The 26,397-nt window shown below is 32.9% G+C and overlaps 2 protein-coding genes across 2 annotated transcripts; one reads left to right on the top strand and one right to left on the bottom strand.

Annotated features, from left to right (window-relative positions):
* Window positions 1-2,967: 2,967 nt before the first annotated feature.
* LOC134714866 (UPF0729 protein AAEL015238-like) lies at window positions 2,968-13,880 on the bottom strand. The gene is made up of 3 exons (XM_063576516.1): window positions 13,680-13,880; window positions 4,456-4,509; window positions 2,968-3,273 (listed from the first exon to the last, which is right to left on the bottom strand). Exons 1-3 carry the CDS (start codon window positions 13,809-13,811, stop codon window positions 3,211-3,213), a joined length of 249 nt encoding a protein of 82 aa, XP_063432586.1. The 5' UTR covers window positions 13,812-13,880; the 3' UTR covers window positions 2,968-3,210.
* Window positions 13,881-14,138: 258 nt separating this feature from the next.
* Window positions 14,139-20,070, top strand: LOC134714864 (lysM and putative peptidoglycan-binding domain-containing protein 3-like). The gene is made up of 2 exons (XM_063576514.1): window positions 14,139-14,572; window positions 15,831-20,070. The coding sequence occupies exons 1-2, from the start codon at window positions 14,291-14,293 to the stop codon at window positions 16,392-16,394; spliced, it is 846 nt and encodes a 281-aa protein (XP_063432584.1). The 5' UTR covers window positions 14,139-14,290; the 3' UTR covers window positions 16,395-20,070.
* The last annotated feature ends 6,327 nt before the right edge of the window (window positions 20,071-26,397 follow it).

The raw sequence follows: 26,397 nt of genomic DNA, 5'->3' as shown, positions 1-26,397 counted from the left end.
AGACTTATCAATCAATCTTCGGTCCTCCTTTCGCGTATCAGGGGAGTGAGGTTTCCTCCACCATTAACTACATTAATAAATTTATCGGAGTTGGATAACACTACCCGCCCTCTTTCAATTGGTCGCAACACTTTCTCTCCTTGTATCAATCATCTGAGTTTTATTTAAATTAATTTTGTCGCAGAAACATACAGTAAACGCATTTTGGCTGCTCAAATAGAATGACTACAGTATGAAAGCCAATAACAAACTAGTAAAAAATCTTTTCCTGCTTGTGTCTTTGGCAAGTTGTCTAATTTTTAAAACTTGGTACATTATGTGTTTTGTTGGAAATTTGACACTTATTGTTCATTTAAAGATTGTTTTCAAGAAGAAGAAACATATTTAGATATTATTGATTTTAAGAAAGGTAGTTCATATGTTTAATTCACAATCGGTGCTCTTCCATTACATTAAAAATTGAAAATGCTAGATATTTGTACAGCTGATAAAGTTGAGGATGTGAGTCATTTTTAATCGAATGCTCACTTCATAATAATTTGAGGGAGGAACTCTTTCAACATATTTCTGGCACATGTAAGAACTTTAAAAAGTAAGATAAATATATTTTACTATTATTGGGGGGGGGGGGGGGGGGGGGGGGTGATTGCATTGTTAGATCTTTTGAATTTGATAGTACATGTCTTGATACCGACTGTTATTTGATATCAATGTGTTAGTTGCTTTTTTGTATTTTCTCTTGGTAATTGAGGCTTATAGTGCTATAAAGATAATAATATCAAGTACTGTAATGTCTTAATGTCATGAATATTGACCCAATCATTAGACCGCCGCTTTGAAAAAGTGGGGTATACTGTTTTATCTCTGTCTGTCCATCCGTCCATCCCATAAATATTTTCTTTGCATCTTTTTCAGAAACTATATAACAAGGATTTCTGAAAGGTTTATTGAAGTCGGGTGATGCGTTTTCAAATTCATTACTCATTACATGACAACCAAGTTGAAAATTGTCGTCAAATTTTTCTCAGAAACTACAATTCAATGATTCACAACTGAAACATTTCCCGTTTACCGAAGTGTTTGAGTGGGTGTATCATCAGCAGCTCGTACCATCAATGGTTATTCTTGATTTATATGCTCTTCAAAGAGCCTTTAGTTTGGAAAATGACATTCTTTTCTGTTATATTCTATATACAGATTTCGAATTGAGTATATAGAAAGTATTCGAACAACCTTAGCCTTATTTTATATATACGGAATTATTTCTTAAATATTACATATCTAGACGTAATAATTACATTATACTGCAATCAGCTAGTTTACTGTACAGATAAAGCTATACGTATAAACGTTAGCTTTATACGTCAATGACCCCAACTGACCTATAAGCCCCGCCTCCTTATTGTATTTCATCAACAACCATGACAACGTAAAGTAACAATGGTCAAACTTTTTTCAATTTAAACTTTTATGTCTTCAAATTGGTTATTTATATATCATGTTTATCAAATGTTATTAATTAAGTTCATTTCCCTTTCTAATTCCTTAATACGCCAATGTCTTACCACCTTGACTACGCTCATAGGGAAATACCCTAAAATGGTACCTCAAGAGGGAAATTCCAAACACTTTTTTTAACAATTTTTGTAAGATGTTTTTTCATTTTTCATTTTTTTTTTCGATTACAGTATAAAAACAATATACGTATAGTGTCTTGAAATATGAAATTTATTTGTATTCGGCACGAAACGGGAAAATGCTCGGTAGAACCTCGCATTTTCCCGTTTCTAAGCCTCATACAAATAAATTTCATATTTCAAGACACTATACGTATATTGTCTAATTAGATGTATGCTTCATTATAATACTTTATTTTGATTGGCTAACTGCACAACACGTATTATTCCGTAAGCAATTGCATCACTCAATAAAACTTTTTCATTCATGCTAGCACGTGGTCCCACAATAAAGTGCACAGGTGAATAAAATACAAAATTTATAAAATTCGTGTTTTCACGATCATAGCTAAAAAATGTAATTATAAGTATTGAATGCTTCTTTTTGTAACTTTATAGGGTTGTAAAAGCGTTGACCGTTCGCACATTTTTAGTATAAAGCGCTTCCGCGCTTTATACAAAATGTACTTCGGTCAACGCTTTTACACCCCAATAAATTTACAAAAAGAAGCATTCAATTCTTAAATATAATACAGACAGACACATTTTATTTTCACCTGATACTCTGGTACTGACTTTGTTAAATGTCGGACTTATGGGTTGTCGGACTATTGGGTTGTCGGACTAATGGGTTGTCGGACCAATGCGCATGGGCTGTCGGACTAATGGGCTGTCGGAATAATGGCGTGTAACCAAGGTGTCAACGTATATTTGTGAGAAATATTTATTGCCTTCTCTCAGTGGCGGATCTAGAAAGTTTCATAAATGGTGGCCCACTGACTGACCTAAGAGGGGGCCCGCTCCAGTCACGCTTCAGTGATTCTCTATATAAGCAACCAATTTTTTTCTCAAAAAGGGGGGGGGGGGGCTAAATCCGCCTCTGGCTCTATGGTCGGTTTGTTTTCGCTTTGACACATTCCCCATTTCTTATCTCAATTTTATTATTATATAACCAGAATTTCCAATAGAAACTTTGTTATAACAGTGCCTAATATCTGTTCTTATTTGTATTATGTATTCTATAAAAGGATTTATTAAAGCGCTGACTTTTTTGTTTAACGATGAAGAAATGTATATGCACTCGGTATTATTTTGTTAATGGAACCCCACCGAATACAGACCTGTCCAAGTTGAATTCGGAACCCAAACCATTATTTGTTTTGTAACTATCGAAGAGTCCGGGTAGAACGTTTGTAAGAATATAAATAAATAAGTTACTTCGCCATCGCAGCTGGAATTAACAGCAGAGGTTCTAACCCTGAACAGTTGGGACAAAAATGGACACAATAAGTGTGCTTGATAAATGTACAAATATTTGACAAATTATAGGTTTTTGACACAGAATAACTGTATTCAAATTAAGAAAGAAGATGTAATATGATTGCTAATGAGACAACTCTCCACAAGAGACCAAAATGACACAGAAATGAACAACTTCAGGCCACTACATGTACGGCCTTCAACAATGAGATCAATTGAGAAAGGACAGATAACTCTGCATGGGAGATTGATATTATATAGTGTAAAGCTAATATCAGTTTGTCTTCTTTGTTCCCCCATCTCCTGCTGTTACTCCACTCTTACTCGATGTAGAATTCTAAAAAAAAAATAAAAAAATAATAATTATTTTGCCAAATGTCAATGAACTCAATATATAATTATGTTGATGAAATCATGAGAAATTATTCAATTTGCATGTGTCAATGAACAAATGATGAAATCATTTGACATGATTTATTTATGTCAATGAAATAATTTGGCAATATTGTTTTCCAGAATGCAGCAATAATGTCCAATATCTTATTGTAAAGATATTTTTAATGTGCCCTGCACATTTTAGAAGTAATATATTTTTATTGGAGGTAACTGATTTAAGATTTAAAATTTATTATTTTTTCAACAGATAAATAAATATAGAGAACTACAAAACAAGAAGGCAATTTTGGCTAAATTAACAATACAATACAATATACAATATGCTTTATTTCAAAACACTCCGTCACATTGACATGTGAAACAAGAGGTAAATTACAAAATACAATCGCATACAATTAAAGAAATAAATAAAACAACTTTATTAACTAATAATTACATTAGATGTAAGTTTCATTATAATACGCTATTCTGATTGGCTAACATGTTATTCTGTAAACAGTTGCATCAGACAATAACATTTATCATGCACGATGACACGAGGTCCCACAAAAAAGTGCACAGGTGAATTAAATAAAACTGAATAAAAATCGTGTTTTCATGATTTTAGCTAAAAAAATGTAATTATAAGTATTGAATACTTCTTTTTGAAACTTTATAGGGTTGTAAAAGCGTTGACCGTGCGTACATTTTTAGAATGAAGCGCTTCCGCGCTTCATACAAAATGTACTTCGGTCAACGCTTTTACCACCCAATAAATTTACAAAAAGAAGCATTCAATTCTTAATTGCAAAATGGCAAAATATTACATAGCACAAAATAGTCATTTTTTTTACTGGAATATAAACAGTACATAATTTAATTACATAATCATATTCAAAAAGCTTCTCAAACTCTTACATATTTTTTCTTTTTTTAACAAAAATGGAAAAACCATATAATTATAAATATTGAATAAAACTGAATGATATTCCCTGGATGTTTTTTATTGCTTTGTTAGGTTGCTGTTTCATTGATTTATTTCCCACATGCACATCTTTGTTTTTATACATATATGTCATATATGATATTACATGTACACAGAAATCTCTAAACACGAGACAATATTTTAATCTACTAAAAATACCTCATCAATTTGTGTTTCGTCTGTCTTCTTCATAGGACACTTCATTTTTGATTCCTGCAATAATCAAACCATGATGTTAAATTTGTTACAATTATAAAATACAACCAGATGCTCCGCAGGGCGCAGCTTTATACGACCGCAGAGGTTGAACCCTGAACGGTTGGGGCAAGTATGGAGTCAGACACAACATTCAAGCTGAATCCAGCTTTAAATTTGGATTGTGATTAAATAGTTGACACAGCATAGGTTTCTGACACAGAATGAATGTGTGTTTTAATGAACTTAATTTTTTTGTTTTCTCTTAGAGCAATTCACTATGCTGTTGAATATTAATCCTCTCAAAAAAATGTTTGAAGAAATTTTCTTTTTATTTATGAAATTTCAAATGAGAAAAATTGAACCCAATTTTATTTCTTCACATCCCCCTTTCCCTTATTCCAAAACTGATCTCAATTAAAATTTCTAATGGAGTTTGCAACAATAACTACTCATTTTTAGATTCATCATAAAATATTAAGGTGTAAAAAAATGCTTGTTATCACTGAATGGTAAAGATTGTTTTAATCTATCAGTTGGTAGTAAAAAGTGAATATACATTGTATATTGTATATAACAAAGATTTAAGTTGATTCTGGACAAAGAAAGATAACTCCAATTAAAACATTTCTTGCTATTGCACAATATTGTGCAATTAGATATTTCTTGCTTACTATTCTGGACAAAGAAAGATAACTCTAATTATTTATTTTTTTGCTATTTCACAATGTTTTGCAATTAGATATTTCTTGCTATTGCGCAATACTGTGCAATGGAAAATTTCTTGCTATTGCACAATACTTAATATAATAATTTTAGATCCTGATTTGGACCAACTTGAAAACTGGGCCAATAATCAAAAATCTAAGTACATGTTTGGATTCAGCATATCAAAGAACCCCAAGAATTCATTTTTTGTTAAAATCAAACTGAGTTTAATTTTGGACCCTTTGGACTTTAATGTAGACCAATTTGAAAACAGGACCAAAAATTAAGAATCTACATACACAGTTAGATTTGGCATATCAAAGAGCCCCATTTATTCAATTTCTGATGATTTTGGACTACGATATGGACCAACTTGAAAACTGGGCCAATAATCAAAAATCTAAGTTCATTTTTAGATTCAGCATATCAAAGAACCCCAAGGATTCAATTTTTGGTCAAAATCAAACTAAGTTTAATTTTGGACCCTTTGGACCTTAATGTAGACCAATTTGAAAATGGGACCAAAAATTAAGAAACTACATACACAGTTAGATTCGGCATATCAAAGAACCCAAATTATTCAATTTTTGATGAAATCAAACAAAGTTTAATTTTGGACCCTTTGGGCCCCTTATTCATAAACTCCCAAAAATCAATACCAACCTTCCTTTTATGGTCCTAAACCTTGTGTTTAAATTTCATAGATTTCTATTTACTTATACTAAAATTATGGTGCTAAAACGAAGAAAAATGCTTATTTGGACTCCTTTTTGGCCCCTAATTCCTAGACTTTTAGGATCAAAACTCCCCAAATCAATACCAACCTTCCTTATGTGGTCATAAATCTTGTGTTTAAATTTCATAGATTTTTATTTTCTTATACTAAAGTTATGGTGCGAAAACCAATAAAAATGCTTATTTGGACCCCTTTTTGGCCCCTAATTCCTAAACTGTTAGAATCAAAACTCCCAAAAGCAATCCCAACCTTCCTTTTGTGGTCATAAACCTTGTGTCAAAATTTCATAGATTTCTATTTACTTTTACTAAAGTTACTGTGCGAAAAAGAAGGAAATGCTTATTTTGGGCCCTTTTTGGCCCCTAATTCCTAAAATATTGGGATCGAAATTCCCAAAATTAATCCCAACCTTCCTTTTGTGGTTTAACCTTGTGTCTAAATTTCATAGATTTCTATTCACTTTTACTTAAGTTAGAGTGCGAAAACTAAAAGTATTCGGACGACGACGACGACGACTACGCAGACGACGACGCCAACGTGATAGCAATATACGACGATTTTTTTTTCAAATTTTGAGGTCGTATAAAAATAAGGTTCTTTCCAATTGCCTTAAACACTTGTTTTCAAACTTTTAAACAAAATTTAAAAGTTATTGCTTGCAACCATTAGTATTGACAGACTTTAATTGTAGAAATTTTGCCACCTATTGTATGTGGATAAAAAAAGTCCATTATAACACCTGTGGATTTTTGAATTTAGACCTACTTGAAATGACACTTGTATTATATATGATAATGTGTTCGATATCTAAACCAGATGAACCATATATTTTTCAATCAGTGTTCTCCCCTGGCCCTTAAAGCACAATGAACCATGAGCAGTCAAATGTATTTTTCAGTTAGTTTTCTCACGAAATTGATGGTCAGTTTCTTTTAAACCGGTTTGATTATTCTCCTTACTTGTCTTTGGTCGAAGTTGTCATTTTTTCTCAAGGTGAGTATTTCAACTTAATAATAATGCATATCATACTTTTTAGGGGTTTACTTTGTAATGTAATTATACATATAGCCTCTGTGTGTAGGAGTAAATCTAAATTCATCAAATACTTTTACAACGTTCACACTTGCACATTTAATACCCTCATAGCTGCTATATCATAAAAAAAACATCCTGCAAATCAATATATCTCTTACCAAAATATATCATGAAAATACATGTTCAAAAAACCTTCATGGTTGATGTAGCAATATTGAATAGGGGTAAATTTTAGATAGACGTGAAAATAGTATAAATATATAGGAAATTCTATAGTATACATGTTTTTAAATCAACTGTACATGTTCTCTTTTCATGTAGTCCAAATAATTATGACATCCTGAACCTTAACCTTAATTCTCTCCGCGCCAGAAGTCGCATAAGGCCTCCAACCTGCTTTTCCGTCCTTTTCTATCTTTTGCCGCTGTTTTGGCTACTTTCCAACTTATCCATCCTTGTTGGTTCCTTTTTCCCTCTGTTGTTCTTCTCCATGTAGTTATAGGCCTTCCTCTGGTTCTTTACCCTTCAGGTGCCTATTGTAATGCTACAAAGCTGTTGTCTTAAGCCTTTCACGCCTTAATATATGTCATATCCATGTTCAACGTCTTCTTCTGATTTCACAACCGATGTTTCTGGTGTTAGCAATTTCGTAAACTGTTTTGTTTGATGTTTTACTGTGCCATCTAATTTTTATGATCTTTCTTATGCATTCAACAGTATTAAGTTTCTTTTTTTTAATGTTTGTAAGTTTCCCTGATTCGCATCCATACAATAATACAGGTCTAACTAATGAATTATATAGCAGGTGCATTTTTGTTGTTCGGCCAATTCCTCTTGCATACCATATATTTCTTAGGCGATGGAATGTCACTCTTGCTTTCTGTATTCTGTTTTTGATGTCACTTCTTCCTCCTTCCTCTTTGTCTAGGACTGCTCCAAGATATGTGTACTTGTCTACAACTTCTACATTCTGGTCGTATAGAGTTTATTATAGTGTTATCAACTCTGTACTCTTTGTTTGCTTTGAACGAAGAGTTTTACATTTTTTGGGGTTAAGTTTCATTCCAACTCTTTCAGCTTCAGTTTTTAATTTCTGTGTTTTTCCATCAAGATCGCTAAATTTTTAGGAAAGAAGTGCAATGTCGTCAGCAAAGTCAAGATCTTCTAGGACAGTATTAAAGTCCCATCTTATCCCTTTGACTTTGTCTATAGTTGTTTCCCGTATGATCCAGTCTATGACTAGAAGGAAATGGAAACCTGACATTTCACTACCCTGTTTCACTCCCACCTGATTTTATCTTAAACCATTCTGTTGTATCTCCCTGGTCGATGACGGTACACTTAAATCCAGTATATATTCCCTTTATGGTTCTTATAATCTTGCTTGGTATTTCGTAGCTCTTCATGATATACCATAGATTCTCTCGATGGACTGAGTCAAATGCTTTATAATCGAAGTCTATAAAAAAGTATGATTAAAGCTGCCTTCCATTTATTTGTTTGCTCTAGTAAGGTTCCAAGGATAAAAATATGTTCAGTTGTTCCTATTTTTGGTCTAAATCCTGCCCGCTCATTCCTTAATCTTTTGTCTATTCATTCTTTAATCTTTCTATAAGCATTCTGCAGAACACTTTACTGAAAACAGGTAAAATAGTCACTAGTGACCCTCCTGTTGTTACAAACTATCATATCGCCCTTCTTAAAAATCTTGCAAATCAATCCCTCTCTCTAGTCTAATGGCAAATTTTCTTCTTCTAATAGGCTGTTAAATATTTCTGATATTTTGTCTGCTGTAAGGTCGATGTCTGCCTTTATAAGCTCTGGTTTTACACTGTCTATTCCTGCTGACTTCCCATTTTGTGTCTTCTTCAATGCTCTTTTAAGTTCTGCTATTGTCCAGTCTCCCAGATCGATCTCGTCTATCATTATAATTTCAGCCATATCTACATCTTCCTCTGAAATTGGATGGAGAGGATCTGGCTTATTAAAATAATAACATTAACGGTACCAATGTTTTCTGCACCGGATGCGCATTTCGACAGTATATGTCTCTTCAGTGATGCTCGCCAAAATATTGGAAATCCAAAGCTTATATAAAAGGTGAAGAGCTATGATCTTAAAGTTAAAAAAAGTATAGCTAAATCCGTGAAAGGAATCAGAGCTTTAAATGAGGGAGATACATTCCTTAATTTATAATAATTTCTAACGGTTTGTATCAGCAAATTTTAATAACAAAAAAAATCCTTTTTTCATGCCGGCTACTGTGCTGGTGATGCCTTCGGGGACTAACAGTCCACCGACAGAGACATCGACCAATTTTCCTGCACCAGATGCACATTTCGAACAATACATGTCTCTTCAGTGTTGCTCGTGGCCAAAATATTTCAAATCCAAAGCTTATAAAATAGGTGAAGATCTATAATCCAAAAGTTCCAAAAATATAGCCAAATCCGTGAAAGGAATCAGAGCTTTGCAAAGCTTTACTTAAATGTTCAACCCATCTATTCAGTATGTCGTTTCTTTCACTTTTCAGTTCTCCTTCTTTACTTTTTACTCTTGTGTGTTGCCTCTTTCGTTCACCTGTTAGGATTTTAGTGATGTTATAATTAAAGTTCTTTGCTTCTGACATTTTCTGCTGCTTTTTCTGCATCTTCAGACATCATATTGTACCACTTCCTTTTATCCTCTCGGGCACTTTTCTTAACCCCTTTATTTTTCTGCTTGTATTCATCATTTAGTCTCCCTTTTAATCTTTCTGATCAAGTTCCTTCTAATCTATTTTTGATTTCTTTTCTTTCATCAACTATTGTCAACAATTTTCCATGTCATGCATGTATTGTTCGTTATCCATGGTTTACTGATCTTTTTACTGCTCCCCAATACCTGTTTAGCTACCTCAGTGTATATCTCTATGCACTTTCATATTTCAACACTGGATCTTCTATTTTACCTTCTTCAAGTACTTGGAATCTGTTTCTCACTTCATTATTGTACTTTTTCCTTACATCCATATTTTTGAGCTTGTTTAGGTCATATCTCTCTCTTCTGCATTTGTTCTTGTCACCTTTATTTCTTGCCAGTTTGATTCTGGTCTTTGACCTTACTAAGTAGTGGTCAGTATACACATCTGCTCCTCTCATTATTCTTGTATCTAATATTGATATCCTCATGTCCAAACGTACCATTATACCGGTATAATCTATCTTATTTGTTGTTTTTCCATCAGGGTATTTCCATATTACTTTATGTATTTCCTTATGTGGGAAAATGGAGCTTGTTATGACGAGGCCGTTGATTTGGCAGAAGTTGCATAATAATTCACCATTTTTGATAATTGTCTCACATTCATTTTTCACTAACACCTCTTGTATATGGCTTTTGTCTCTGTTGCAGGATGAAACATTGTCTTGTAGTTGTTGGTAAAAATCTTTTCCTCTCTTGCATCATCTGTAGGAGCATATGCTTGAATGACTGTCAGCTTCCTATACTTTGAATAGAATCTTGCTTTTATCATTCTCTTGTTGGTTGGTGTCAATCCCATCATTGATTTCTTATCTCTTTCATTCATCATTATAGCTACTCCCTTGACTTGATGTTCATCCCCGACATAGATAACTGTGTCTGCACTTTGAAGCTTGGTTTTACCCGCTCCTTTCCATCCAACCGCACTGATACCTAGTATGTCAATACCATGATTTCTCATTTCCTTTCCTACTTGTGCTGCTTTTGACATGGCTGCCATTATTCTAACATTCCAACATCCTAAATACATATTCTGTTTTGGCGCTACTATGGAACCGATCGGCTTTTGGGCTTCCTTTTGCCTTTCCCACAAAATGACAAATGTGTCATGTTTGGTTCCTCAGCAGTACACCAATTTTAGGTTTCGTTAGCGTTTCTGGTTTCTGTTAAAAGCTCTTTTTTACAGAGTTGGGTTGTTAGCCCAACGTCCAAACTCTGCTCTGGTGGATCGGATTTTCTCTCTGGGTAGTCCTTCCCGTACATGATTGCATATCCATGCTAACGGATTGCATCTGTCCGGATTTCTTTTCTGGGTTGTCTTCCATAGCTTTCGACTTTCCACAGTCACCCACAAGGCAGTAGGGCTATTTACCCATAGCTGGGAGTTCGGTTTGCAGGCACCAGGGCGTATCCACTCAAACTAGGTGGGCCTAGCATGCCTTTCATCAATTGGGAGCACACCACCTCCTAGACCTAGTGATTTTGCCTGGGACCGTGAGGTGCCCAGTTTCCAACTACTAGTATCACCTCGTAGATGATCCCATATCTGGACCACATAGGTATTACTGCGTGATAGGCTGTAACTGACAGTAAAGACTGCACTCGCACGGTTGCCCTTTTCAAAAGCAAGCTGCTAGCCAGTGATGAATGCTGAAAGCGAGAGTGACAAACACAGAGACAACAACAGACATACAGGTGCGCATCACACAGTCATTTGACCAATTTCACACTTGCATATGTTATACCCTCATGGCTGTTATACATTGTACATGTATATTATAAAAAAATTCCTGTAAATTAATATATCTCATTACCAAAATATATCATGAAAATACATGGCTGATGTAGCAATATTGAATAGGGGAAAATTTTGGATAGACGTGAAAATAGTATAAATATATAGGAAATTCTATACATATTTCTTTTTCAATTGTACATGTTCTCTTTTCATGTAGTCCAAATAATAATGACATCTTAAAAGGCTATTATATTTTTTTTCTTCAAATTGACGCCTTACCAACAGCGGTATACTACTGTTGTCTTTATTTACCGTGACATCGTCGCAGGAAGGCGTCAAAGCAAAAATTTAAAATAGCCTTCGAAGACCTCAAAATTATTTGGACTACTTGCATGATGTTTTCCTGGAACTTTCAAATAACATCGTTTTTATCTGTAAAAGTCATTACATAAATTGCTTGATAAACGAATTGGGTATAGACAATTCACTTGGAAACCCAACATATACCCTCACGACACTTACCAAAGAGGAAATCCTGGATAATCATAGGTCTGTTCTTTGTTCCTTTGGTATTTCAACCAAAGATGAAGAACTGGATCTTCCATCACTGTATTGGATACCTAAACTACATAAGTGTCCTTACAAACAACGGTATATTGCTGGGTCTTCCAAGTGCTCCACGAAACCCCTTTCTAAATTATTAACATCCATTTTATCAGCAATCAAAGACGGGCTTCAAAGTTATTGTGAAACTGCCTATTCTAGAGGTGGCGTGAATCAGATGTGGATACTTAAAAATTCCAAAGATCTTTTAGAGTACATACAATCTAACTCTCTTTCATCTTGTAACAGTATTAAAACATTTGACTTTTCTACTCTTTACACAAGTATTCCACATTCCAAACTAAAAGACAAATTAAAAGAGTTGGTATTACTTTGCTTCATAAAAAAGAATGGCCAACGTAGATACAAGTATCTTGTCTTAGGGAGGGATACATCATACTTTGTAAAGAACCATTCTGATTCAAACAAAAAATTCTCTGAAACCGATATTATCAAGATGCTTGATTTCTTGATTGACAACATATTTGTTACGTTCGGAGGACGTGTTTTTCAACAGACTGTCGGCATCCCAATGGGAACAAACTGTGCCCCTCTACTTGCTGACTTGTTTCTTTATTATTATGAGGCTGACTTCATGCAGGAACTTCTTAGGAAGAAAGATAAGAAGTTAGCAATATCCTTTAACTCTACTTTCCGCTATATAGATGACGTTCTTTCACTAAACAATTCAAGATTTGGTGACTATGTGGATCGCATCTATCCCATCGAATTGGAGATAAAGGATACTACAGATACAGTTAAGTCGGCTTCATATCTTGACTTACATCTAGAAATTGACAATGAAGGTCGGTTGAAGACAAAACTTTACGACAAAAGAGATGATTTCAGCTTTCCAATTGTGAACTTTCCATTTCTAAGTAGCAACATTCCAGCAGCACCTGCATACGGGGTATATATCTCCCAATTGATACGATATTCCCGTGCTTGCATTTCCTATCATGATTTTCTTGATAGAGGGTTACTGCTCACAAGGAAGCTATTAAACCAAGAGTTCCAAATGGTGAAGTTGAAATCATCCCTTCGTAAATTTTACGGACGCCATCACGAGTTGGTTGACCGTTATGGAATAACCGTTTCACAAATGATATCGGATATGTTCCTAACGTCGTAACTACAATCCCCTTCCCTTTCATGAATTTGACCTACCGAATTAGACTATTTACCGGATTTGTAATCACATAAGCAACACGACGGGTGCCGCATGTGGAGCAGGATCTGCTTACCCTTCCGGAGCACCTGAGATCACCCCTAGTTTTTGGTGGGGTTCGTGTTGTTTATTCTTTAGTTTTCTATGTTGTGTCATGTGTACTATTGTTTTTCTGTTTGTTTTTTTCATTTTTAGCCATGGCGTTGTCAGTTTGTTTTAGATTTACGAGTTTGACTGTCCCTTTGGTGTCTTTCGTCCCTCTTTCAAACCATTTTTACCTCCATCACGAAAATCGACCCTTATTCAACATTTTTGCACAAACCATGAACCTAAAAATAAGCTTAATTTAAGAGTCAGCATAGTATACAAACACCGGCTTCGGATTACATCAGTCATCACTACGTGGCACACCTGCCTGTGCCAGGATATTGACATTATTAGGTATTCGTTATTTTTACCTCTCCTTCATTTTTCGAATTTCCTGGTAGGTATTTGATCATCGAAGGACAAAACTTCTCCATCAAGGGTCTTAGATATCTGTGAAAGAACCAAAATAGGAACGGGATAACAAAACAAGGACAGCAAACCATTTTTATCTGTTTGATGCGATGTCACGGATCATTACCGGAAACGTAACCACGATTTTAAACAAAAGAACAGGCTGACGGATGGAACACAAGGTGTGTTCGAAAAGATTAGGAGGAATGACAACTACATATTTCAAGACGTTTATATCAAGGGTTCTTTAAGAGGGGTCCCTGTCTTTGAACCCAAAGAGGTAGGGCCAATTTCCACTGATTTTTCTTTTTTTCTTATTTTTGACGGGTACCCTTCCTAACGATTGACATTATTTTTAGAACGCACCTACAAGGTTTTTCGGAAGTAATTGATTTTACCTTACTATTCAAGATAAAAGTAGAAAACATCTGAATGAACCATTTTTGCCAAGCACTTCCGCTCAACTTTGACATGTCACTTGTCAAACGGATTAACTAGAAATCATCACAATGACAGGGTTTATGGCATTGTAACATCAGTTTAACACAAAATCATAAAGTCTAAGTTTGGCATGAGTAGAGGTTATGCAAGACCAAACGACCGGGGATCTCTCATTAAAAAAAATGAAGATTATCCATATGCACAAGTCCAAAATGTTAAAAAATCCCGGGTCTACGTATTTGGCGATGCAGACCTCGAGGAGGATGAGATCGTTGAATATGAAATGTCTGAAATGCGATCCAGGAACCAACAAACTAAAAAGAACAAACAGAAAAAAGAACCACTTTTGTTTGATAGGAAAATCACTGATGGAGACACGTTACAAAGTCTTTCCTTACAGTTTGGATGTCCGGTTCGTTAATACAATTTAAAAAAATTTTCCCACAGTTTGCTGTGTTTAATTTGTATCAGGTCTGTTTGAGCCAATACACTTTCGCACGCTACATGTTTGCACTTGCCACGTTTGCACCCAAAGTCTGTTCGCAACCTACACGTTGCACCCAATTTTAAAGCAAATTCTAGTTGAATAATTAGAAAACCATGATGTTGTTTTTAATTGCTTTGATGTAAATACTGCATGTATTAAGCTTGATATATTAAATATAAGTAAAAAAAATAAGATTTTAAATGAAAAAAACCAAAGACAATTGTTTTTGACAGCTTGTTCCTTTTAATCAGAATGAAACAATGAAACAAAAAATTATAGCAAATTTTTTAGCAATACACTAACCCATGATTAAAATGTTTTCCACATTAAAAACAACCTTGTCAGAATCACATTTTATTTTGAAACAATGAAATAAAGTTATATCAATTACACTACAAACATGACAAACACCAAAACATGAGTAAGATTTATCCAACACAACAATAAAAAATGTTGCCACAATCTCACTTTATTTAGAATTTAAACTGATTTTTTTTTAACAAATTTACACTATCCAAAACATGATTAAGTATATATATTCAACATAAAAAAATGTTGTTTCACTTTATTTTGAGACAATGACAACAATTTATACTTATAGGAATAATGTCATGAATGTACACTTGCCAAAACTTGATTACAAAGCCATTAAACACAAAACCAATAGAGTTTCAGGGTCATCTTCAGTTAACTCAGAGCAAAATGCATTCTTAGTACAGAATGTTGTTATAGTCCAAATAATGACAAATATCAGCACATATGTATTCCTTCAAATCCATTCACTCTTACATTTGATGCCCTTAATTAAACCGATTTGATATATTAGGAAACATATATTAAACCATCTTACATAATAAGTCATTGTAACTGATGATTAAAAAATATCAAATTTCAGCAGTTCTGAAATATGTGAAAATAACATTACAAAATGACATCAAAGGTTCATGCAAACTAAAGATACAAATTTGATATGAAAAAGTTTGGTAAAAACAGCAAATCATGTGCATTACATGAAGCATGAACAGACTGGTGACACTTTCAATGGCAACAAATATTAGTGCAAATCGTAATTTGGAAAAACAATAAAATAGCTACAATTATTTATTTTAATTTGATTTTTAATGATATAAAAACAAAAAATAATTGAAACAAATTGTTATTAATTTTTGTATGTATTTTATAGGTAGCTGAATTGAAGAGGGTGAATAACTTTATTACAGACCAAGACTTTTATAGCCGTCGTTCAATTAAAATCCCAGTGAAGCAGTACTCATTTTTAACAGAAATGCTGGACAAACAAAAAGAGGAGGAAGTGGATAATAAGATTACAAATGGAATGACTATTGTTGATGAAACGGAAGAGAATGTTGGCTTTATGGGATCATCTGAAACTGATAATGATTCTTTACATGACCTTAGTGACCCAGAGACTCAGCGTCAAGTCATTAGAACTATTAGCATTAATGACACGTTTCGTAGCCAGTCAAAAGAAGCCAAAGAATTCTTGAAAAATATGGACAAAGATTTATCTAAAATACGAAAAACTAGAGGTGACAACAGTTCATTAGACGAGGTTGTGTCATTACTTACTAGTCAACGAATACAACCTTTTCCTAAAAAACCTGCAGCGGTCAACTGGGTAGACTGTGGTGTTCGATGGTGGACTATTGTTTTAGTGATTATTGTTGTGGCTATTCTGGTTCCCTTAGTTATATTAGTTTATTATGAGTTAAGAAGCAAGTCTTGATGGCTCAAGTCATGTGATATTTTTATTCTGGATAGTTTTTTCCTGTCTCTCAATTTTTTTTTATTGATCATGACAGGCTGGTGTGATAGATTTGAAATCAATTAAGGGAGATAAATTTGTTTTGATAAGAGATGTTTTAAATGGTGTACTTAATCTCATTTTTACATGAACAGGTACATATACAATGTAGTAAAATATAGTTTATAACAGTTGGAAGTGAAACCTTTTCAAAAAACAAAATTGGGTTTGTTTATACATGTAATGTTTTTGTGATACAAAAATGTAATGTACATGTACATTTAAGGAATGACTGTAATATTTTTTCTGTCTAACTGAATAACGCGCGTAGCGTGCACCACATTTTTTATGTTATTTCGAATAGACAGAAAAAATATTACAGTCATTTCTTATAATTTAATTCTAAATTCCATTTTAAACTGTAGAAAACCATGAAAAAACAATGACGTCACAGGCACATGACTAAATTATGTCTATGGGCTGATAACAAAATAGCGTCAGCCAATCAGAAGACGTGTTACATCCGTTACATCCACAATTAAATTATTTGTAGGTAAACAAAATATCAGTATTCCCACTTTTAATAATTTGAATTTATTGAAAACTTATTTTGTATATATATATATATGTAATTCATGTTACTGCATATACATGAATCTGTTAAAATGAATACTCAGTACATATTTCAATATTTAAAAAACATGTTAAACTGTAAAACATGTGATTTTATTTTTTGAAGCTATGAAAAGAAGTATAAGTGCTAAAGAGATTATTTTTCCTGCTACAAGATAGTTAACTAACCTCATCCCCCTAATCCTATAGAGAATGAGGTTTAAGATTTAAGTCCTCCTCTGCTGAATTTGCACTTCTTGCATTTTTTAATGATTGATCATGTTGATAGTTTCAAAAGTACACATTTTATAAAAGTAATAAGATAATCCATCTAATTGATGCTTGCTTATATCGTGCAAAGCAAGTGAGACATATCACTGTATGCATATGTTTTATAAACATGTTTGTTATAAATATGTATATTTACTATGTTTCTTTTAATCACATGTTGTCATTTAACTCGTTATTCAAAAATAGACAATACTTTCAAATATGTTGCATTTTATTTTTGCACAAGAAGGTAGGAATGGCCTTAATTGTCAAATCTTAAAACCACTGACTAGACACAGGAGATGCACTCCCTTATTCCTTTTAAAAAATTGAAATTTCACGGTCACCTTTCATCGTTGAGACGTTTTAAAATCTACATCTTGGGCAGAATTTTTTTGTCATTCGGCACATTTTTCTTTTTAAAATTTTTATTGTTGTGATCCATAAATCTTTTCACATTCCTTGATCAGATTGTTAGATCTTAGGTCATATAAATATTCAAATCAGCAAAATATAATAGAAATAAAAGTTGTGTGAAAGCTTAAGGTTCAACTATCTTCTCATTTCTTGGTGCTCATTTGTAAAGCTTTGTTTGTGCTAATCACAGTCATTGTAATTGACACATACATGTAGTATCAAAGTTTTGAAATTTTTATTTATAATTATTATTAGTGCTTCATATTGTTGATAGGTTGGAACACAGTATATACAATATATGATATTGGCAAAATTTATTGCCCTCTTTCATTTCAAGATTTTGAATACAATACATCTGGAAGGAAGGTCTATTATTTCATAAATAATTTAACTAACTGTTCCATGGACCATTTAGCATTCAAATATTTTTCATAAACAATTTGTTGAATCAAATAAAAAACACAAAAAAACACAAAGTTAAAATATTTATGGTTAAATCAACTTTGTCATGTTTTTAATTTGTTTCCTAGTATCTTGATATTCAAGATATTTTAAAATTCAAATTATCTCCCTTGTATAAAATGTGTTGCTGCTGCGACATTTACATGCTCATATTAGGTAGGTAGTGTGTCATTTATGTGTAATATAATTACACACAAATTGAATGTTAAATGATGTTGTTCATTTTATTACTATATCATGCTCATTGTCAGTCTAAATTACATTATATGTTTATCAGATTGCATTATATAATATGGCATAAACCTGTACATTGCTGGTCATTTGGATTTAAACTTTAAGATTTAACTTATATAATTACTGCTCATATGTTAGGGAGGTGAGAGATTTTTATATGCATGTATTATATAGTGACAAGGAAACTGTTCCTTGGCAAAATAAAATTAAAGTGATGGACAAATTGAAGTCACATTCCAATTAATTTTGTCAGACTCTTATCTTATTTGCTAAGATAGATTAATAAGATTTGCCTGGTCTCTTTTGTTTCCCATTGAACCAATAAATTTTTCACAAAGTTATAAAGTTTTAAGAAGGAAACAATAAAAAGTATAATTTAAAAAATATATTTAAAAAAAATCTTTTCGCCTTTTAAAAGTCATGGTCATGGACTCATGGTTTGGGTCTTGCCCAGGCCTATTGTTATTACATGCATTTACCATTAACTTGATTTTAGCTTTATTATTCTGCATTTATGATTTTTGTTGTTATATTATTTTTGAGTTTTTGAATCAGAATTTTATAAAAAGAGAAAGTGATAATACATTAATGGTTAAATGTTACACCATTAAAGTCCATATCCTCTTTTTATAAAACTGACTTTATAATTCTCAGATCATATGTCTGTTAATAGGCTAAAAGGGATGGTCACTTCTGTCAGAATTGAGAGAAAATGAAATTGTTTGAAAATGTTGGTTTATTATTAAACATATCAAAAAGATGGTAATTGTACATACAGAATATATTATATAGAATAGATTTTAGAAATAATTTTGGTCATTATGACAAATATAAATACACTAATCAGTCATTTTCCCTATGATATGCAAGTTAATCTAAAACAGGCATCATACAAACTAATTGTTATGTTAAAGACATGAAAAAATGGAACTCATTATTAGAAATCACATATAAAATTACAATTTCTTTTAGAGGTGTTTAAATTGGGGCCATTTATATAGATGTATATCATTACTATGAATTAATATGATTTGTTTTCCTACATCCTAATTAATAAGATCTTAGTCTCTTACAGCAACTGTCTTTCACAATTTTCATTTTTAAAAAGAAAAGTTAAAAAATATATATATGGTTGTGGTTCTAATGTTAGATTAAAAGCTTTGATAGTTTTCTAAAAACTAATAGAAAAAGATCACTGGTATCTTCAAACTGATTAAAAATATAGGCTATGAAGCTCTTTTTCCTTGTATCAGTCGATATTTATGTTTTAAAAAAATGGGTTCAAGTTTGTAAAATTGTCCTTACAGTAATTATTCATAAATGTTAAGATATTGTGTTCATGTTTAGATTTTGAATACTGTGATAATCTCCACCATAAATAGCTAGACCACTGGCCCAGGACAGTGAAAACAGAGTAGGCCTGGTTAGGAAATTCATGAAAAAAATCAGATAATAGCCTTATTGATATATGTATCATTGTTTTAGTAGGTCAAGAGGTTTATTGTGAAGACTGAATTGTAATATATTTATTATAATGGTGAAGTGTGTTTACTATGTTGATCATATTATTTCAGTATTATGTATGTCAAATTTACTGAAATATTTTAAAATTCAGCAATATTTTGCAGGACAAAAAAAATAACAATTAAAAATCTTTGAAATATTATTTGATTTCCGTATGCCTACATATATAAACACCATTTAATACACCATTTTCTACATTTGAAAATGCCTGTACCAAGTCAGGAATATGACAGTTCTTGTCGATTCGTTTTTGATGTGTTTTGGATATTGGACCATACATGTAATAGGTAAATGTCAAATTTAAAATTCTTAAGTTTTTTAGTTTAAGTTCTTAGACCACATTCATTCTGTGTTAGAAACCCATGTTGTGTCAACTATTTAATCACAATCCAAATTCAGAGCTGTATCAAGCTTGAATCTTGTGTCCATACTTTTCAGGGTTTGAACTTTGTGCCCTGCAGAGCATCTGGTTATGTTTCGGTCTGATCTTCAGGTTAGTACTACATGTATAAGTAAAAGGTCAACTATATTTGGTGTATGGAATGATTGTAAGGTTTACATGTCTGTCTGTCTGGGCTTGACCTCATATGTATGGTTCATTGGTCGATGGCAAGTTTTTTATGTTTTGGTCAGTTTTTCAAGTACTATTAGTAATATGTCAACTATATTTGTATGGAAATGTTTTGTATCTTGTCGATTCGTTAAATGTCGATTTGCAAATTGTCAATTTGCATAATGATAATAATGTTTGCCGATTTGTAAATTGCAGATTGATGTTTTGTAACTTGTCGATTCGTAAATTGTCAATTTGTATATTGATGTTTTTTAACTTGCCGATTTGTAAATTGTCAATGTGTATATTGATTTGTAAATTGTCAATGTGTGAAATGTCAATGTGTGAAATGTCAATGTGTGAAATGTCAATGTGTGAAATGTCATCTTTGTATTATGCTAACGATCATTATGATGACAGATGGCGCTCGGTAAAGTTATTCTTCGGTGTATAAGCCTCCTGTAAGTAGGAGCACCTCCATATGAAATATAAACCTAAGTAATTTTAATTTATTAATTACAGCAAATGGCTCTTAAAGAAAACAATACAAAAATTGCATGTTTACAGGATCCCAGTTTTATTTTGTTGACTGAGTCAGACGTGGACTTTCGTTCGAGAACGGATTAAACTTTATAAAAATGCATCCGCACTAGTTTAGTCCCTCGACGTTATCGATCTATCCAAATTGCGAGTTTAATGAAATAGTCGTTGGTCAGTGGAATACAACGACTGGATTTTTCAGGTAAATACAATAAGAAGATGTGGTAATAAACCGTATGATTGCCAATGAGACAAATATTTGCCAATGCGAAGTTCAAATAAAGACGATTTAAGCAAATATAGGCAATCTACGGCCTTCAACAATGAGAATACCATATAGTCGGTTGTTAAAGGCTATATCATTACTGGAAAAACAGGTACTAGTAATAAACGATTTCTATTAATCATAAAATGCTATTATCGGACCATTTTATTCTGACAGGAGGGGAAAGGGCTGACATATATATATATTAATAAACATGCCTACTGAATAGTTCTGGTCAAAAGCTTAAAAATTGCCGCTATATTTCCTTTCTATAAAAATTTACAACCAAAAAGACCAAAATATTCACCAGTCCCTCGATCTCAACAGCTGCTTAACGCCCAGTCCTCCCGATATGAACCCCACCCGGTGCCACACCTCCATATAGCCCGGCAACCTTACCAAATCTAATATTTTGTCGATCAGATGGTTAACTAACCGAAATGATTCACGATGTTAATCAATAAAGCTATTTGTTTTGAAATTTGCATGCCATATTAAATAAAAAATAAATCATTTGCAATGAGTTTGTAACAATACAATGTATAATCATAATATCTAATTCACAAACCATGTTGTATTCCGCCTGCCTCTTCTGTCGAGCAGTCATTCAGAATCCCTGGCTACCATTTTACTCTAAAAATTACTCAATCTATACCCCAGGGCCAAATCCCAAATCATGTGCAAATATTTTCATGGAGAAATAAAATTAGTGTAAGCATATTTGAGATAATTGCCTCTGTCATGCACATGGCGAGATCTTTTCTCTGACAAGTCAAAGGGATAGGGCATCACTTTGGTTAAAAGTGGGTGTATAAAAAGGGGGGGCGGTTGAGATCTAACAAAAAATGTTTAACCCCTCAGCCGTATTTTAGCGTCTGTCCCAAGTCAGGAGCCACTGGCCTTTGTAACCCCATAGAAAATATCAATGGAATTCCAGTGGAATACCAGTTGATTCCACTGGAATTCCACTGGTTTACAGTGACTCATTTGAATTCCACTGGTAAATCATTTAAAACTAAAAATTCCAGTGGAATTTGATTGGTGATTCCACTGGAATGACATTTGAAAATTTTACCACTGTAATTCCACTGGAATAATGACATTTGAAAATTTTACCACTGTAATTCCACTGGAATACATTGTTGGGTTGCATGATTTATCATTTAGATACTGATGGCCATTTTTTGGGGTAGAAAAAGTATTTATATTATATTCTAATGACTATTCTCAGTACAATTCATTTGTACCTAGTCAAAATAATTATGATGTCTTAATTGAAAGGCAATTTAATTGTTGCTTTAATGACAACTTCTGCAGCAACGTGCAAAGAAAAAAAAATTAAATTGCCATTCTGTTCAAAAATGTTTTAATGCATCACCCTTATTTATTTCTTATATATTGAAATTTATCTGAATACAGCCTCTCCCACCATACCGGCCAAATTAAGAAGACCCAGCAGATTTGCATTATATTAAATGGTTATTCCTTGAAATCGGATACCAGCCGGTATTGTTGTATTTAAATATTTATATCATTATAACTCATTCTCGAAAAATGGGCCTTGTCATCTGAAATGATTTAAAATTACTGTTTCGTTTGTATAACTGTAACCTACAAATTGTTGGTCAATAAAATTCAATCAGGTCACCTAATAGTCCGAGGCTGTAATATCTGTTCACCTGTCAATTTCGTTTCATAACTCTCCTTTTTTATTGCCTTATGACAAGGTGTAACATTTATAACTTACGGCACACGTATAAATGAGTGTCTTATAGATACCGTTTTGACCTTTCAGAGTAGAACATTTTATCTAATTATTCGTGAAATATCATAAATGTATGGTGTTTTTATTTTTTTATTCCTGCAAAATAAAAAAATAAAATAAGATGAAATAGAAGTTGTAGCTGTATTTTAAGATAGATATTATATACAAAACTAAAATTTAAAAAGAAAAACGTATATTTTAATGAAAGTGAAATACATTTTCAAAACATTCTCAAACACCCATATTAAGGGGAAGTAACTCTTGTGATTTTAAATTTCTACAAACCCCGCAAATCGGCTGTTTCCGTAGTCCAACGGACGACCGGTTTTGAGAAGTTCACTGAAATACCATTACAGGGACGAATCAACTTCGGGCCGATATTATATGGGACGAGATTGACACCTTGACTTAAACGCACTTTCAAATATGACGTCATATGATTACGCTGGATAACAAAAATGGAGAATCCAAACGCAGATGTTTTCAGATAAGTATTTGATTTAACATATAATGATTATGAAATACAATTTGTTGAGGCAATATAAAACATTTAGGATTTTAATCTGAGCAAAACATCAGAAAGTTTAGGCAGACAATAAATTAATGAAGAATGATAAATTGATATATTGTTGTCACATTCATAACAGACATATCGTAATCTGACATGTAAATGGTACATGGGTATATATATATGATAATCTGATATGTAGAAATTAAATTGTGTGAATAATATTCATCGTAAATTAACTTGGTGAAACGTTAATAATAATTTAAGTCGCCAGTTTTATCTTCAAGGGTTAAGGGGGTTGGGGGGGGGGGGGGGGGGGGGGGTACTAAATTTGAGTTTAACTTAAACTTCCAATGCAATTTAAGATGCATAATGCTGTTTCTATTGAATTTATTGCTTCATACAATTATTACCTCTTGAACAATTGATTCTTTGTGGATATTTTTGTACTTTTAGGGGATTAAATATGAGCTGCCAGCAATGATATGAAACAGATTTTATGCAGACTCCATTTTAATACCTTTATTCAGCAATTAAAGTTGGAAGTACAGAGACAGCAAGTTTTGAATTACAGAAAGGAAGAGAAGTTTATATATCACACATAATTTTTATATTAGTTAATCAGTTTGTGGGTACGGTTTAAGCTGACCATATAGACACTGTTTTTATTCTACTTATACAAACCATGCAGGTCATTTTTCTGTTCATGGATAGGATGTTAAAAATGTTATTTATTTGAATATGATCAGATCAATCATATGATGAATCACTATATTTTGTGTTTCTCAGAAGTAGTGATAAGACCAGCAATAGGGCGTATATGTCAGAGTAGCAATTCCACTGGAACTGTAGTTATTCCACTGGAGTTGCAGCAAAATACCACTGGAATTACATTCGCATTCCACTGGAATAATTTGGCTGGAATTCCACTGGAATACAAGTGAAATAACACTGTAATTTCCACTGTAATTCCAGTGATTATCAGTGGAATAATTTGGCTGGAATCCAGTGAAATAACACTGGAATTTTCACTGTAATTCCAGTGGAAAGCCAATGTAGTTCCAGTGGAATTCCAGCCAAATTATTCCATTGATAATTACTGGAATTCCAGTGGAAATTACAATGGAATATCAGTGGTATTCCAGTGTAATTCCACTGATTTTTTTCTCTAGGGAAGTCTTGTATGATTTTTAATTGTAGTTTCTTGTTTATAATTCGGAGTTCAGTATGACGTCCGTTATCACTGACTACTAGTATTCAAATTTGTTTAGGGGCCAGTTGTAGGTATCCTCGGGGTGCGGGAGTTTCTCGCTGCATTGAAGACCCATATTGGTGGCCTTCGGTTGTTGTCTGCTCTATGGTCGGGTTGTTGTCTCTTTGACACATTCTCAATTTTATGATAATTCTTAAATCGGGCCTTTGCCAGCAATTAGTGTTCTTTTTGAACGAGCTTTTTTTTAATTGTCTTGTTCTATAACACTGAGACACCAGCCCATGGACCACCTCGTATAGAAATATTATTTTCTGGCTTGAGCGTCTTGTCTGTTTGTCTTGTAGTTTCAGTTTGGTGAGCGTGTTTGAGATGCAACCAACTTCTCTTGATTTGTCTCCTGTTATAAATCTCTCAGGTTGTCGCTGTATTCTTTCAAGCTTATTGATGTTTGTGGTCCCATACTATTGACCATATGATATCCCATTATTGACCTGACCATTGAAATATATGCGGCCCCCGGTTTTCTTGCATTCCGATAAACAATATCTCAAATTTCTTATCAGGAATCCTAGTGTTAATTTGCCTTCTTGGCTACGTTGGAAATATTGGTAGTCCATTTAAGGTCCTCATTTAGTTTTCTGGTGCCTTCAGATTTTATTTCAAAATAGTGCATATTCAATACAGTTTTGATATATAGTATACATTAACTAAGTGATTCATTTAAAATAATTGTTCACTTCAGTTTGTTTTGTAAAGTACAAATATGATATGCGGATAAAACATTTTTTATCTTCATTACTCATACAGGAACCAAATATATAAAGATTGTTCTTCCATTTACTTCTTGTATTAAAAGATCATTAGATGATTACATTCTTTTCTGAGTTTTCATATTGAGATTATAATATTAAGGAATAATGGGTGTCAAACCATTTCTCCCTCTATACATTTAGTCCAAAATTTGCAGCCCAGGATAATATTAGTATAAATTTTCAAGCCCCGTCTTATTTAGTATAATTTTGACCCGGTTAAATATTAGGTAGAAATTTCCTGCCAAGTGACAGTGATATATTTGCGAAGTTGATAAGGAAGCCCGTTCCAGCGACACATCTATGTATACCTTAATACAGGAAGTGACAAACCCCATCCCAGGTTTGGTGACCAGTACATTAGTAAACAAACATGCTTATTTGAGGTCACCTCTATATAAAGAGTCCCTGGTATACATGCCATATAAAACAAACAAATGTATTTATCTATTTGTTTCTTTTATATGTATGTGGTGGTGCACAGAACTGATTTAAATTACTTTGGTATATATATTCCATATGGCGGTTCACATACTTACAGAAGGCTTATACACATAAAAAAAAAGACCAAGCGCCATCTGTCGTCATAATGATCGATAGCATAATACAACGATGACATTTCACACATTGACATTTAACAAATCGACAAGTTACAAATCATCAATATACAAATTAACAATTTACGAATCGACAAGTACAAAACATCAATATACCAATTGACAATTTACGAATCGACATGTTACAAAACATCAATATACAAATAGACAATTTACAAATCGACATTTAACAAATCACAAGTAACAAAACATCAAT

This window comes from Mytilus trossulus, chromosome 4 (genome assembly GCF_036588685.1).
Source record: "Mytilus trossulus isolate FHL-02 chromosome 4, PNRI_Mtr1.1.1.hap1, whole genome shotgun sequence".
Lineage (NCBI taxonomy): Eukaryota > Metazoa > Mollusca > Bivalvia > Mytilida > Mytilidae > Mytilus > Mytilus trossulus.
The sequence above is the reverse complement of the archived record's forward strand: the minus strand, read 5'-3'. Positions and strand labels throughout refer to the sequence as shown.